The 17343-nt window shown below is 42.5% G+C and overlaps 1 protein-coding gene and 1 long non-coding RNA gene across 2 annotated transcripts in view; one reads left to right on the forward strand and one right to left on the reverse strand.

The window, feature by feature from the left end:
* plxnc1 (plexin C1) overlaps positions 1-12730 on the reverse strand; it is a 49318-nt gene extending 36588 nt beyond the window's left edge. Inside the window, exons 1-9 of the mRNA XM_042078205.1 lie at positions 11616-12730; positions 11316-11444; positions 11080-11214; positions 10527-10627; positions 2734-2842; positions 2521-2650; positions 2313-2415; positions 1941-2037; positions 927-965 (exon numbers count right to left, since the gene is read on the reverse strand). Of these exons, the coding sequence (XP_041934139.1) occupies positions 927-965; positions 1941-2037; positions 2313-2415; positions 2521-2650; positions 2734-2842; positions 10527-10627; positions 11080-11214; positions 11316-11444; positions 11616-12551 (1779 nt within the window). The 5' untranslated portion in view covers positions 12552-12730. The remainder of the gene's footprint in view (positions 1-926; positions 966-1940; positions 2038-2312; positions 2416-2520; positions 2651-2733; positions 2843-10526; positions 10628-11079; positions 11215-11315; positions 11445-11615) is intronic.
* On the forward strand, positions 6613-9497 carry LOC121697001. Its single transcript, XR_006026367.1, has 3 exons — positions 6613-6726; positions 8211-9335; positions 9483-9497. It is a non-coding gene; the product is annotated as an uncharacterized LOC121697001 (long non-coding RNA).
* Positions 12731-17343: the final 4613 nt, after the last annotated feature.

Here is a 17343-nt window from a genome sequence, read left to right on the forward strand (position 1 = left end):
CCCTTTTCATCTCGCGGACCCCCTAGTGGCAGCTCGCGTACCACCGGGTCGCGTACCACAGGCTCCACCGGGTGCTTAATTGAAGACTTCTGTTTGTGGAGTGTAAAAATAGTTTTAGAAGACTGGTCTAATTTTTCAAATGTACAAGCCGCAATCACGTCTGGTGTAGCCAGTTCCACTGTTTATGGAGGAAGCTAATTGTTGCAGCATACGCTCCGTGAACGAAACACTACAGTATACGTGCCTGCTGTAGCCTGCCTGTTGTAGCATGTAAACACATCTGTCTGATTATCCTAAAGATTAATATCACAGCACAACATCATTATGCTGTACTATTAAATGGACGGAACGATTCAAAGAAAATAAAACAGTAAAAAGCAATGCTATGAACTAACTGTTATACATCTTCAGAAGTTAATGATATGGTACTGTTTATTTATTTATTATTTTTTTAATGTCACTTTAAAATGCATTTTAAACCAACACAACGTTGTTCCTTTATCTCGAAGTAACAACTTCAAATTCAATTTGATGCTACACTGATTTACAATACAGACAATGAGGTCTCTGACCTTACCAATGTGCGCCTGGAGCCCTAGTATTGCACTATGTAATGTTGTTGATAGAAGGACCATGATCCTTTTTCTCAGTTTTACACAAACCCCCTTAGCGCTAAATGAGTACCCAGTACATCGAACATTTACAAAAAACGGAATTCTTACATTGTGTAACTTTATAGGACATGAAAACATACAAAGAGTTGAGAGCTAAAAAAGACAAGGGACATTTCTCAATGGTGAGCAGTTTACGGGCAGGTTATTAATACAACACTGTTAAGCAACCACATCCCGCAACACTGGGTACTTCCTTTGTGTTTGGAACACATCTTCACTGGTCTGAATAACAAAGAGAAATCTGCAACTTACTGTGTAGTTCTGTCCCAGTGTTATGTTTTTACATACATCCTAAAGGGAGAGAGAGAGGCAGAGAGAGATGAGAGAGGACAAAGCATGTAAAAAAAGTCAGATATCACTTGTAGACTAGTTCAATAAAAAACTCCTATAAAAAGTTCTAGTGGTAAATTTGAGGAAAATAAGGTACACAGGCTACTTCCTGGGGTGCTGATTAGATTCAACCTTTCTTGTTTAAATGTATTAATTGTAACGATTAGGACTGAGTGTAGTCGTTAAGGAGCTGGGCTAGCATGCAGTACCCAGTAATAGTTGTTGGCCATCGTTGCGATTCCCGGCTGCCATCGCTGTGCCCTTGAGCAAGTATAGATGCAATAACAGAATTGAAAGTCGTTTTGAATAAAAGTGTCAGTCAAATTAAGTATAAGTATAAGTATAAGTATATATACTCTTTTGATCCCGTGAGGGAAATTTGGTCTCTGCATTTATCCCAATCCGTGAATTAGTGAAACACACTCAGCACACAGTGAGGTGAAGCACACACTAATCCCGGCGCAGTGAGCTGCCTGCTACAGCGGCACTCGGGGAGCAGTAGAGGGGTTAGGTGCCTTGCTCAAGAGCACTTCAGCCATGCCTACTGGTCGGGGGTCGGCAACCCTCCGGTTACAAGTTTGAAGCGCTAACTAGTAGGCTACGGCTGCCCATTAATCAATAATAATAATACCAGGCCTGATTTGGCAATCTTATCTGGCTAGACGTTTACGTTAGTGAAATTGGGCCTAGAGTATTGGACCCTTAGCATTCATGAGTTCTCATCGCATTGAAGCTACTTAGCCATTCTCGCTGCTAACATTATAGCTACTTCAATCTTGCACCTATTTCTTTCCTACCGACAGTATGCAAAGTCTAACTACAGGGCTTTAAGTATAACATGCCAGAGTTATCATTTAACCATTAAAGGCTGTGAGCAATATGTGTTGTTGTTGCTGTTGTTGTTGTTGTTATTAATGTACCTGAAAGTTGTCTTACCTGTGAAGTTTCTAAAGCCTTTGTGGATGCTGTTTTCCAGGTACAAGCCTCACCTGAGAGAGACCACACACATCCTGCAGACATGCACTCCATACACCTGTGGAACAAACACACACGCACACACACACACACACACACGCACACACACACACACACACACACACACACACACACACACACACAAGCAACACCTTAAACAAAAACTAAGTTAAGTAAATCAATATTTTCTATAACAAATTTGTGCTATACTGTGAACATCTTGAGTCAATGTTCATTATCTTACACAGTGGAATGTGATTCATCTCTTGATAAGTGTGTTAAAAACAATGTCTGTATGAAGGTAACAAGAGCAAGCAACACCACAGCTCTCACAAAGCAGAAGTCGGCCTTCCTCTGATGCTGGAGCAGTTTTTCAAAAGCACATCTTTAGTGAGCGTCTCCGTCTGGACTGTGATCGTAACTCTGAGGCTGAGGCCTGCACACATGAACACACACAGAGGCTCTCTGGGTCAGACGCACTACAGCTGTCCACTGTGGTTTACTGGAGCAGTAATAAGCAGACATGTGTCAATTCACAGACCTTCAGCAGGGAAGCTCTCACTAGAGAAGGTGCAGGAACAGTTGGAGGGGCCCGGACTGTCACACTTCTCTACAGCACATGAGAAACGTATGCCTCGGTTTAGGTTGGGTGCAGCTGTCACTGTGATGTCCTAGTAGGCGAGAGAACCACAGACTCAATGAATGAACGACAACAACAACAACTCAAATAACAACAAAATGTAAACCTCTGTACCTGTCCAGTGCTGCTTCTGATCATGTGGACAGACATAATGTCCCTCTGTTGGGACGTCCCAGGAACCGAGACCCAGTCCGAGTTGGAACAGTCATGCTGGAACCTACATCTGGAACAGAACAGAGAGTACTGAAGCCCAAGGGTGAGGAAAGACATGGTTCTAACCATAGATATAGGTTTCTATACAGCATATGGTGCTAACCATAGATATAGGTTTCTATACAGCATATGGTGCGAACCATAGATATAAGTTTCTATACAGCATATGGTGAGAACCATAGATATAGGTTTCTATATATTTCTATATCTATGGTGCTAACCACCAGAAGCATAGTGGCTGTGTGCTGTCAACCAGGTGGGTGGAAACAGTGAGTGTGAAGAGGGCAAGAAGTGAAAAGAGGTCTGAATTCAGGGCTCCGAACCGGTTCAAGGAACGAAAACGAAAACGAACGGAATTTTACAGAATTTTACCAGGAGCGGAAACGGAAACGAAAACAAAATGGTCTTCAACTGTTCCGGAACAGAAACGTTATTCTGAAATCCACAAAACCGGTTAATAACGGGTTTTTTTTTCGTTCTCTATATATTTTTATAAAATTTCACAAAACGTTTGAAAAATAATTTCGTTTTCAAGCCCTGGGTCTGATATAAACAGTAAAGGTGTAAACGAAAAGCAAGTAAATGTGTTTCTGTGTGTGTGGGCGTGGTCCAGTTGTCTTTGGTGGTGACAACAACACTTAGTTGTAAGTGTTACAGTGAAATGCTATGTGAATTACATGTGTGATATGTGAGAGTGAGTTCAAGGCACGAAAATGACGGGTATATTTTTTCTTACGTTTTCATGCATATAACGACACCGGTAAATCTTGCGTCCGCACGAAGAGGTGAAAACACTCTAATGCATAAATGCAAGGCAAGTAGATGTCGCCGTGCAGAGACCTAACACAAATTCACTATTTTATAGAATATAGAATTCTCTAATTCTCTACTTTAATACAGTCTATGCATTCTCCGAAGCAGTCGCATGAGGTAAGCATTCCTGAGGACAATTCCGTTTTCAATTCAACTATAAAACTAATAACATTATTTTTACGGTTTGTGAAGGGTGCAGGCCAGTCCTTTATTTGGTGAATGGAGGTGCAAATAATTAACCTGGGCCCACTTCCCCGAAAGCATCTTAAGCCTAAGAGCGTCGTAAAGTCCCTCTTACGAACGTCTTAAGATTTGCCGACTGTTTCCCGAAACCATCGTAGCTTAAGAGCATCGTGAAAACACTCGTAGATCTACGAGTGCTCCAGAGTAGGCCTACTCGTTACCGGCTAAGAGCGTCTTAACAGTACTTTTCACTGAGGTCACCAACAGGACATACAGAGGAATTACAATTTAGAACACATAATCCAATTTACGTTCCCATTTTTTATTGTGTTTACCTGTGATGAAGCCTACTGCATCAAAATCTAAGCCTACACATTTCCTCTCTTTCTTACTCGACTTCTTTCTTATCTTCAAACGTGTTCTTAAGTGGCACCGCGAAACATTATTGCATGGTGCAACAATCTAATCTTAAAATAATTACAATTATTTATGTCTCTGTGTGGTATATAACCTACTTGGGATGCTTACATGCAGATGTCAAAGTGTTTCTATTTTCGTATTTGATGTGAATTAATGTGTAGACCTGAAGTTTAAATGGTAGGCCTATAGCTGTGACGTGCAGTCACCTGACATCACCGTCAAATCAGAGGATATTTCAGAACTATTAACGTGGACAGCTCCCCTTAAGAGCATCTTAAGAGCAGTGCATGCGCGTTCACGCTACGAGCATGTTCGGGAAACAGTCGGAAAAACCAAACGAACGATCGTAAGATGAATCGTAGAAAACCCTCTTAAGAGCGTGTCTCCGTCGTTATCGGGGAAGTGGGCCCTGACTCTCGCCAGATGAATTTTGTTCCGCTTAGCTCCGCCTAGCTTCACTCACATCCATCTGGGACCTCTTCCATTGAGAGTGATTTCTGCAACCGATTTTATGGTACAGCCAATCAGGACGCAGGGCGGGAGTTTCATAGATGTGACATAGTGTAGAAGCGACTGTGAGACTGTTATCAGCGTCACGGGTTGGCTTCGATGTGAGTGGTTGAAGTAGCACGTCAATAGATGACAGACAAGTGGCTTATTCAATCATATGCACCCACTAAACATTGGACGTCGAGATGATGTCTATATTGCGTCCGTAGGTCCATGACCAATTCTGAACTTTAGAACGACGTGCAAACTAGGTCCACTATTTGGACGTCTAATAATGACCCCATTTGTACGTCAATATGTAGTTGAACATTTGGACGTCGGTGTAGGTCACTTTTTTGGACGTCTAAAACAGGTGCAGGGAATTAACATGATTTAAGTAATTTATTATTATTATTAGTAGTAGTAGCCTAGTAGCAGTAGGCTAGTAGTAATACAAAATAAATGTAAAATACCAACATTGTTCTTACCAACATGATGAATGTGATCATTATTATTATTAGTAGTAGTAATAGGCCTCGCACACTCTAAAAAATGCTGGGTTATTTCTGCACCCAATTACTGGGTTGTGGTAGTTTGACCATTTATTGGGTTATGTTAGCCCATGCTGGGTTATTTTCCATAATCCAGCCACAGGGTTGGTGGTTTGGAACTCAATCTCCAACATGGTATTCTACCCACTGTCTGGGTCACTGGTAGCCTAAGTAATGGGTTAACTTACTGAGTATTTTAAGGTCAACATCTCAAGAGTAGACTACAATAAAAATGTCAGGCACATTAAGTCACTTTTTTACTGAAAATTGTGAACTGCGACAAATTCTTTGAGAGTTAAATACCATAAGGAATGAGCATGTGTAGGCTATGCAACTCCCGTGTCTACTAGTTGCAAAGAAATTGTTTTGGCTTTGTCTAGCTTTCATTTGGTGATTGCTGATAAAAAAAGACACTTTCAACAAGTTGTTAAACGTTTGCCTCTCAGTCTTGCTCTGCTTTTAACCCTCTGACAGCAATTTGAATTGCACTTGAACCGCACAGCATTGTGGGGCGATTTCTAACGTTCATCCCCTGCCTCCCACCTAGGGTTGCCAACTTTCTGTTATGAAAATAAGGAACGGGGTTAGGGGGGGGTTTCGATAATACACTTCAGTACACCGGCATCCACTTCAGTTAGTGGGGGGGGGGGGGGGGGGGTTGAAATTATGTATGTATTATTGTACTAAATAGTGCATCATTTTACAAAATTGTGAGCTATTATTTACTAAAATGCGCACATAATGTACTACATTCTATAGCCACTAGCCTACTCATTTTCTATCTGGTGCAAAACAAGAATCATTTCGATGCAAAAACACTTGATAAAGAAATAACTGTTTGTAGCCTATTATACTCAAACCAACTCTGAAAACTGCTGGTGGATATGCTGTCATAGAAAAAAATATATTGAACATAGCAAGCTGCTCCAAAAGCTCTGAATTTGGTGAAGCCTTATTTTATTTCTGGCTTTTTTCTGTCTCTGCAGCAAGTAGGCTAGCCTATTTGTTTATCTTGCACAGATGCACTGTAAAATTCATGACAAGACATGTCATCTCACGCTACGCTATCAGCGTAATATACGTGACTCGCAGTGGCTCAAATGAAAAGTGCATTCTCTGTTGGGATAGTGATGACAGACAAACTGAGAGGTTTGTTATTTCATACAAATCGTGTATTTTTCGTTCATAGTCTAAATTATAATACTGATCTGTCATGGATTTGCACGAGTTGATTCTCAATAATACGGAACAAAATGCGTTCCGTATCAGTTCAATACGGAACACATATTTTTCCTTGCAAATACGGGACGATTCCGTATTTTACGGAACGGTTGGCAACCCTACTCCCACCCCTGACAAAGTTTTCAAATCCAGTAACTTCAACTATTACTTTTCTGCTTGTGTGAGCTGTCCAAACTCTGCCATCATCATATCCAAGGTAAGAATTACAGTACTTCTGCATATGCCAATTGAAAACGCGAATTTATTATAAATATATTGGTTTCAAAGTGTAATGTTAACCAAAACCGAACTAAGTCATGTTAGAACTAGCTAGCAATTAGCTAACGTTAGCGAGCTAAGAATCGCTAACGTTGACGGAGTTAATGTTAACTTTTCCAATAGCTAACTTCACCATTATGTTGGATATCTGGAATGGTAGTTAATATCATATCCAAAAATACATCTGTGTAAGATGTCATTGTGAATGTAGTTTTAGTTTGAATGAAATATCAGGCGCAAGTAAGTTAACTGTTAAGTGTCTCCATGCAGGCGAATATCAACTTGGCTTAACGTTAGATAATTTCCATGAGACATAGGCCTAGGTAGACAACATTATTTACATTTAATATGCATGTAGTGTTGATATTTAGGGCTAGTCCACATGTACGAAACCGATCTTTTTTTCCTCCGTCTTCCCTGAAACCGCATCAAGAATATTTGCGTCCAAATGGATCCATCTCAACACGACTCAACATGTTACTTCATACCCCAGGCCTCTAGGTGGCACTGTTTCTTTACAGAAATTAACCAAAGTTTGTGCTTTACAAACAGACAGAATAGGCTATGACAAAATGGCTAGTGCAAGGAAACCAGAATTGTTTGTGTGGACTGATGGTGAACTGTCAACTGTAGTCAACTGTAAAACTAATAAACATTATTTTACGGTTTGTGAAGGATGCAGTCCCGTCCTTTATTTGGCTAACGCAGGTAGGCCTACTAATCACCTTTACTTTCTTTGGTTGTAGGATAGTCCGTGATTCACATTAGTTTTGGCTATCACCGCAATTAGGCTACTAAACGCAAGGCTTACCCAAGTTCTAGGCTATTCTGTCACCACATTTATAATATTGCTATAAAACCTTTGTTAGTAACAGTCAATACGTTATTGTTAATGAAAACTAGTATTGTTAGGCAATACTATAAGTGCAAGTCCAGGGCAGCTGAGGTGTGGCGATGACATCATCGATACGCAAGCAGGATGTGCGGTTTCGCTGTCTAAACGAATTCAAACGGGCTATGGTTTCAGATTTCTCCACTCTGGGACCAGGTTTCAGAAAAGTGCGGTTTCGGGCAGTGCGTTTACAGGATTCGTTTGGACGCTCGGCCAAGACGAAGCAAAACCTCTGCGTTTAACCTAAAAAGCGTCTCCGTGTGGACGGGCCCTTAAATACAAAAAAGGACCAGTAAAACAAATGAATGTAGTAGTGGATGCGAATGGGGGCAATTATACATTTGGGGAATTGGGGGTATGATACACTTTAGGTTGTGAAGTAGTGTTTGGCTTCATGTTCTTCATTTCATAGCCCTTATTTGCCCCTTGTTTGATGTACCTGACTTGCGCCTCAGTAGTGCTTCAGTGATGGTCTTTTTGTGTTCTGTGTGTTTTGCAACTCATTAATTTTAGTCTCCCTCTGTTTGCAGGCGTTATGATGTGAGGACTGCTGCCCTGAGAACGCTGAGTGCATATGTTTAAAAAAAAAAGAGCCCAGAATTAGTTTTTATTTTCATTAGGTGAATCTGGTCATGTTTGCAATAATCTGGTCATGTTTGCAGTAAAGATGGGGGAAACAACAGTCGGGATTGGATTGTGATTTATTGTTAATCTGACTGTAAGGTGTCCAGAAGGTAGGAACCTGTTCCAGTTAATTTTACTGAAGCTTCATTTGGCTCGGCAGCAGATTTAAAGTGGAAATGTATGTCTTGGTATGCATTTCCAGTTACCATCTGCTGGTGAGAAAGTCAAATAAAGCTATAGGAAAATGAACTGGAACAGCATGCCATCTTCTGAAATGGGACTGTCGTGTATGCATGGTATATGTGCAGCTTATTGCTATGCATGTTACACTGTTTTTGCTGTTACCTGCTGTGTATTTTAACATTTGGGTTAATGGACTCCTTGAGTGGCTGTGTATTGGACTGACTAGGGACACCTGGAGAGGACTGATGGGATGTAATAGACTGATTTTGTGCACCTGTGAAGGGGGAGGGGTTCATTCACATTGGTTGATTAAACACTTGCTTTCACCTGGCCTGGTGCTTTATATGAGCTTGCGAGGTGACCGGCAGGAGGGGGCCTTGAGAGGGAGATGCGACAGCAACTGGCACAACGGCAGAGAGCCCACCATCAACGCAAGCTAAGTACCCTCTTAAGGGAAGTTATATTTCTGTAGCCCTACTTGCTATGCGTTAGTAAGTTGGTAGACAAAGTGGCTGGTGGCTCATAAATGTTTGTTGTCCGTTGCAGCTCAGGTTTACATCAGCCGAGCAACAACGCGATCTGGGGGAATGCTGGAAGTGCCAATGAACACCGCCGGATGTAACGTTGACTGTGTCTGCTGAACAACCGAAGTACATTCAGGGAAGGATCCGCCCTGATTTGGACTTGTGGATGACCTGGCGCCGACAGTGCAGTACCGGCTACATCGGAGCGCGTCCTGTGGACTATTCTTTTAAAAAGCCGACCAGCGGACATTCCTTTGTGTTGTGTCTGTTGTCTACGTGACTCGTCAGCCCAGCTGTAAACGCAGAGTGGACAGAAGACGTTGGGTGAGTGGAACTGAATTTAAGGTGTAGCGTAATCTGATCATTGTGTGTGGGTTTAATGATGAATTGCTGTGCCCTCTCAGTATTTTGAATGTATATTCACCTAGATAACTTATTTACCTGCATTATTAATCTGTTTCTGCTTGCCAGTTGGGGGTGCTTGCGATGGGACTGCAATGTTTATAGCTAGGCTGCTGTGAGTCCTCTGTGAATTTTAGTAACTGTGCAATAAAAGCGTAAACTGTTCTTGAGCCTCATGTGTTTGTGTCTGGGGAATTACCGTTTACCTGCAGTAGTAAAAGGGCCGTGACAGGACTACAGTTATGCATAGAAACTATAAGCAGTACAGTATAAAATCAATGTCTAAAATGAGTCTGAATTTGACGTCAAAGGCGTCCACAAAGATGACTTCAAAAACCGTCAAAAATGTCCATGAAGACCACATTTGGACTAGAAATGGCTCCCATACGGACGTACTGTGGACGTCATAAATGGACGTTCAATAGACGTCGAAAAAAGACGTTGCCTGGAGTAACAGTCTGCACGTCCAGGTGACTTACATTTGACGTCCAAAAATGACTTAGAAAAGACATCGTATCAACATCTCTTTGCTCAGTGGGCAAGCATTTTTTGATTAGGCCCAGCCTTCTGAAGCAACACTCCAATGGATTGGACCCAGATGGATGAGTGGAGCTAGGCGGAATGAAATTCATCTGGCGAGGGTCAGGTTAGCAAATAATATCCTTTACTTGCTTTAGTCCACGATTCACATTAGCTGTAGGCTATCACCACAAGTACATACTAAACGTTATTCCCCAGGTTCATCGCATTTGTAATATTGTTAATGCCATTTACCTTCATTACGGGGCAGCCGTGGCCTACTGGTTAGGGCTTTGGGCATGGAACCGAAGGGTTGGCGGTTCGATCCCCGACCAGTAGGAAAAGTGTGGGAGGGTGAAGTGGTTGAGCACTGCTCTCCCACATCCACGGCTGAAGTGCCCTTAAGCATGGCACCTAACCCCTCACTGCTCCCCGAGTGCCGCTTTAGCAAGGCGGCTCACTGCTCGTGTTCGCATGGAAGCAAGGCCAAAACGATAAAAAAAAAAACTGTCCTTGTGTGGACATTGTGCAAGTGAGGGCAACTTTAAGGTCATTAATGTAAGATCACAGCGGTCCAGCTTCAAGTGTTCTTACCTGCTCTGAGACACACACCAGCCACAGAAGGGGTCCAGGGCCGACCAGCAGTCCCGCAGAGTCTGATGCACACCACACCGGGCCACAGGGACCTTTATCATCTATACACACACATAGTGTTTTGGTTACCAATGTGGCATGGGCATTCATCATGGGCAGCCGTGGCCTACTGGTTAGGGCGTCGAGGTTGGAACCGAAGGATTGCCGGTTTGATCCCTGACAAGTTGGAAAAATGTGGGCGGGGGAAGTGGTTGAGCACTGCTCTCCCATGCCCACATCCACGGCTGAAGTGCCGTTGAGCAAGACTCTTAACCCCTCACTACTCCCCGAGCGCCGCTGTAGCAAGGCGGCTCACTGCTCCGGGTTAGTGTGTGTGTGTGTGTGTGTGCTTCACCTCACTGTGTGTTCACTGTGTGTTCACTAATTCACGGATGGGATAAATGCAGAGACCAAATTCCTTAGCTTATAAACCTGGCTACCCTCATGCCATGTACGATCACAACACGCACTTCACAAACTGTATTGTGTCTGCATTGCTATTTTTATGACCCACCTGTTTTCCTTGGGACACATAAACGTCTGTGTGATTTACTGGATCAAAGAGCATCTTGGGTAAAAATGTCCGATCCTCATCTAAACTGTACAACACACCAGGACAGCCAGGTTTGAGAGCCTCGTCTAAAGCAACCTGGAATGCAAATAACCAGATTAACATCATTTCTCACGTCAAAATAAATCTGAGAGTAAATTGAAATCATCTACAAAATGTACTTGTGAAACTCGACTAACCTTGATCAGGAGTCCAGTTTTAGTGCCAAAGAAAAGAACGATCCAGAAGTTGCTCTTCAAGGCAGCGACAGATGTGATGGAGCTGTTCCTGAACACCACAGCAGCTGGCCTGAGAACTTTATCATTAGACTATAATAGAGAGAAAAATGCACATTACATGTGGGTCATAGCTTATCCACACTTGACAATGCACTTTATTACGGCAGAAATGCATGTATGGCTCTCAACATTAAGAACATTAACTATTATTAGTTCTTTCAACATTAAGAACATTAACTCTTATTAGTTATTTTTTCTGACCTTTTCTTCACCGCTTGATTCACAACTGTCACCTTTGTTGATACAGAAACCTGAAACAGGTGCTGTGCGCGATCGGCTGATGTCAAAAATCGCCACCACGGTATCTCCGACATTCATCTGAAAGACACCTGCCCAAAGGATGGCCGACTCTCCTGGAATAACAGCAGAGGACAGAAGCTTCCATGGTCTGACTACATCGCCTTCACAGCACTGCAAGATCGCACCTTGGAGGGTTGTAAATGTGCCCGCTTTGGTGTATTTTCCGTCTTTCTCGGTGTATTTACTGTCCAGACTCAAAAGCTTCACTGTGAACTTGGACCCCCTCTTTTCATTCAAAAGTAGATATACATGTGAGGACGCAGTATGCTGAAAGCCATCGACAAACTCGATCTCTGTGCCAGGAATATTTTGGATGCTTGATGATGGACTGGCATGGAGATCAGATTTAGAGAAAATCCCCCCAAACTGTCCATCTTTTGTGTCTCGCAGTGTTACCAATGCATCCGCATCGCCGCCACTAGACTTTTCTATGTTTTTGCCCAATAGTAAGTATGTGTCCTCTTCATGGCCAATAAGCACCGCTATGTTTGGGTATGCTCCAATGCCGATTCCTTCCTTGTGTATCGTCTTGGAAATATTATAGCTGTCAAGAACTTCACAGTATCCAGTGTTGTGTGATCCACATGTTATCACGGTGCCGTTATAGACGAAAGGAACTAGAAGCTCTACTTTGTTTGAAGTTGTTGCATTTGATATTTCTTTCCGCGTCTCTGGACTGAGGTCGAGCCGCATCTGGTGAAGCTGAGTATCCGTCAGGACGTACAGTTTATCCACCCCAACAGCGAAATTAACGACATCCCCATCAAATATGTGTGCCTCTATACAGAGAGCGCACCTGCAAACAGCTAGAACAACTGCGAGCAAAGTAAATTCCATTTTGTGCCAAACTTTGGCTACATCTGTCTGAGCATAGGCCTAGTGTCTGTTTGAGCGTGATGACCATGACTCGCGGTCACTTGCGTCTTCTCAAAGGCGTACAGGAGTATACCGTTTTTTAGTTCCCCAATTTCGCAGAGAGAAGCTGTAACTTCCGCATGCACTGGTTCCTTTGCCAGTGCCGTGACTACTGTGTAAACCACCTAGCTGGCAGAGAATAATTTTGGCGAAACTCCTTCAGTCGTTAACACTCCATCGGCGAGGAAGGTATATGTGACAGCACACAGGTTAACATAGGCTAAGAATGTGCGAGCGTGTGTGTGTGTGTGCGTATAGAAAGAGAGAGATTCAACAAAATTTCACAATACTTGATCATATTGGAAAGAATAAGAGTATAATGTGTAGCCTTATATTGAATAGGCTTGGTTGTTGATTGGCCACTGAGGGAAATCCTCTACAGCGCACGGACTTTAACACCTCTCCTGTGTATCTGAAATAAAAAAATATTTCCTTGGAAATGTTCTGGAATGTTCATAGTTTTCCAGTGACAATGTTGCCCTTCATCGCCACTCAAAGGCTTTGAAATACACTAGTGCTGTGCAATCAAATGAATCGATTAATCGTGATTATGACTTCCAACAATTATGAAAACAATGTAATCAAAATATAATGAAATAATCAGTTTTATAACAATGCTTTCCTTTTGTCTTGAGCCATTTTGCATGTATTTTTTCTGTTGGATCACATTTAAAAATTCAGTTTAAAAAAATTGAAAATGATTAGTTCTAAAATCACTGAGTAATCATGTTTAATAATCGTGATCTCAATATTGAACAAAATTATAATGATTTTTGCCATAATCGAGCAGCCCTTTCACTCTCCCTCTCTATTCCTCTGATGCATTATAGTTGAGACTACTGCCATCTATTGACTAACATGTGAAATACGCACATGTATTAGACTTACAGGGAGAGCATCAATCTCAGCCCTGACTTCACTTCACCCCCCTAAAACAACGTGCAAGTTGTTAAGAAATAATAATAAAAGTGTCTGCTAAATATAAAACACAATAATATTATGACAGATGCATAGTAATTCTTAGCTAAGGTCTCTTCTACGCTGTAGCTTGAATATTATTCTCTCTCTGTAAGTCACTTTGGATAAAAGAGTCTGCTAATGAATACATGTAAATGTAAATAACCTAAACCAACAGGACTGCTGTTGATTATGCAAAGACCACAGCAGGATTTTAAAAAACGCTTTTGCAGTTTTTGCCTCTTTTGCCTTTCATTAAGTGGAAACCTTTACCAGAGTTACCTCACAAGGCCATTTATTCTTCAGGGTGATATTTGCAAATTATTTTGGTTGTCTGATTTGTATTCCATCACATAGTCTGATTTGTAATACAACCCCAAAACAGAAAAAGTTGGGACCTCAGATGGCACTGCATCAATACCAGACCTGTTAACAGACCTGTCATTGTATGGGCTCAGGAAAATCTCTGATAACCTTTGTCTATGTGCACAGTTTAATATCAATTCAAAAACTGCAGCCAACATTGTAACAGCTAAAATTGTATTGAGACATGATACAGAAAATACCACCCTCTTATCTGGGCCTGAGCTTGTTTAAAATGGACTGGGGTAACGTGGAAAAAGGTCCTGTGGTTAGACCAATCAAAGTTTGCCATTCTTTTTGGAAATCAAGGACTCATCTGGGCTAAAGAGGAGAGGGCCTATCCAAGTATCCATTACATTACATTACATTACATTACATTTGGCTGACTCTTTTTAACCAAAGCGACCAACAACAAGTATCCAACCTATCTAACTTGTTTTAGTATTCACTTCGAAACCCAATTTCATGACAGTGTGGAGGAGCATTAGTGAACAGCATGGGCATCTTGCACATTTGGCACAGCACAAACAATTCTGAATGATGTATAGTATGTATACAGGTTTTGAGCAACATATATGTTGTGTTCTGTAATACTTTACAGCTTTATTAATCCGCCACTAGGAGGCACTGTTACAGTAGTTCAGTATCTAGCTGCCCTTCGCGAGCTTGCTGTTAAGTGTGAATTCAATGAGAACGCTGACGAGATGATTCGTGACCAACTGCTTGAATACTTGCTAAATTACAAAATAAGAGAAAAAATGTTATTAGAAACTGATTTGACTCTAGAAAAAGCCACGACTTTGGCGATACAAATGGAAGCTGCTGCAGAACAGGCCAACAAAATGAAGAGCAGTGGGGCTCCAGTGCAAGCTATACAACCCAAGCCATACAACGCGAGAAATAAAAAGAACTTTTGTCCAGCTAATTCTCGTCCTGCTGCTAGTGCTAGTGCCAGCAGCAGTCCCTCCCAGCACAGATCTTGTTTCAGATGTGGCTCTGACAAGCATTTAGCAAACTCTTCTCAGTGTCCTGCAGCTAAAGTTCAATGCAAATCTTGCAACAAAAGAGGACATTTTGCTCTAGTGTGTCGCTCAGCACCATCTAGTAAGGTGCATGAGCTACAGTTACCTGATGTTACCATACTGTATTTGGAGAATTCTGCCAATGCCCCAAAGAGACTGCTCTGTAATATCAGTATTTCCACTCCTACCACCTCTGCTAAAGCCATGCAGCTTGTCGTGGACACTGGTTCTGCCGTGTCTATATTGCCACACTACATCTACCAGAAGTTTTTCAGCGACACCTCACTGTCTGCACCTCCAACCAGGCTGGTGACCTACACTCGAGACAACATTCCGGTGCTGGGATGTCTGCACGCTCAAGTACACACAGAAAACACCTTTACTGCAGCCCCTTTCTTCATAGTGGAAAGAGGAACAGCACTGTTGGGTATGGACTTATTCATTGCCTTCGACCTGTGCATTAAAGGGGATTCTGTCGTAACCCTAGTGCCACCTACATCCGTGATGTCTATACACTGCAACACACACTGATACTAATGATCCTGAAATTGGTCGTGTTAAGAACTTTGTGCATAAAGTAAAAATTGATCCTACCATCAAACCTGTGCGGCAGAAGTTGTGGCGCTTGCCGTTTGCTATTAGAGACGCTGTCTCTGCCGAGCTGAATCGCCTGTTGACAGCTGGTGTCATCGAGAAGATTGATGCCTCTGCCTGGGTGTCCCCCATTGTGGTCACTGCAAAGAAAAATGGTGGAATCCGGATGTGTGCCGATCTACGGGAGCCGAACAAGGCTGTGGTCATAGACAGCTATCCGCTGCCCCACATTGACGAACTGCTCGCCAACCTGCGTGGTGCTAAGGTATTTTCTAGCATTGACCTTACAAATGCATACTACCAGTTACCACTGCATGAGGACAGTAGAGACATTACAGCCTTTATTACACATGAGGGGCTCTTCAGGTTTTGCAGGGTTCCCTATGGATTAGCCTCTGCAACCTCTGCGTTCCAAAAAATGATGGCAACAATCCTACAAGGAGCACCTGGTGTTCAAAACTACCTTGATGACCTGATTATTTATGGTGACACGCCTACTACACATGACCGTAACCTCAAAACCGTCCTGCTGAAATTAAAAGAGGCTGGCTTAGTGCTGAATGACAACACGTGCCAGTTCAAGCAGACTTCACTGCGCTTCCTTGGCCATGTCATCACTGCTGAGGGGATCCTGCCTGACCAAGAACACTTTGATGCGATCCTAAATGCCCCGCCCCCATCTGATGCAGTTACCTTGAGGTCATTCTTAGGCCTTGTGTCCTGGTACTCTAAATTTTTACCGAGCTTTGCTACAGTCGTTGCCCCTATGCGTGAGTGTGCCAAAGAAACAGATGCATTTACATGGACTGAAGCTGCTCAAAGCAGTTTTGAGGAAGTTAAGCAGCTCCTGGTAGCTAGTCAAGCACTTGCTCTTTATGACCCCACACTCCGCTCTCTACAGATGCAGGTGACTATGGACTGGGTGCTGTGTTTGCCCAAATACAGCCTGACGGCATAGAAAAACCAGCGGCTTTCACTTCCCGCACACTTTCCACAACAGAGCGCAAATACTCAATTGTGGAAAAGGAAGCGTTGGCATGCGTGTGGGCTACTGAAAAATGGCGGACGTACTTATGGGGCCATCGTTTTACTCTCCGCACAGACCACCAGGCCCTTACCACATTGCTTACCACCAACGGTATTGGCAGTAGGGTTGGGCGAATGAAGCCCCATGAGGCTTTGGAAGGTTCTTCCTGATTGTATCGTAAATGTTTCGAAGTGTCAAAGCATCGAATACAAAACAGTGACATCTGGTGGTTAGCAGACATAACGGTGGCTCTCATTAGCGATTAAACAATCACAGACAAAGCCACATGCCGACCAAATGGCCCTTTTCTGACACTGGTAAAACAAAGCGGAGAGACAATGTGTTCTGTTCCCTTGTGAGTAAAAACTATTAGGCCTACAGTCATTGGAATAAACATTATAGTTTTGATATGCTTCTAATAATTTGAATTGAAAATGTAATGTGCTTGGTTTTAAATAATGCTATGTTTCCATGAAAATCTTAAAATGGCCTTGGGAGGGTGGTAGCGTGTTCGTATACCGCACACGCGACCGCGGTTCAAATCCCGCCATGTTCATAATTGCCATGAGTTAGCATTATTTGATATTGCATGCTTCTCTATTGTGGTTGTGTTTAAGACTTCATTTGATGTTTTGCAAAAACTAATGGCAAAATAACGTAGGCTAATTGCTGTAGATGACCACAGTAGTGTCAGATAACAGAAAACATATAAAGGGCATTGTGAAAACATGGGGCATTGTGTACAATGGGG

This window comes from Alosa sapidissima, chromosome 22 (genome assembly GCF_018492685.1).
Source record: "Alosa sapidissima isolate fAloSap1 chromosome 22, fAloSap1.pri, whole genome shotgun sequence".
Taxonomy (NCBI): Eukaryota; Metazoa; Chordata; class Actinopteri; order Clupeiformes; family Clupeidae; genus Alosa; species Alosa sapidissima.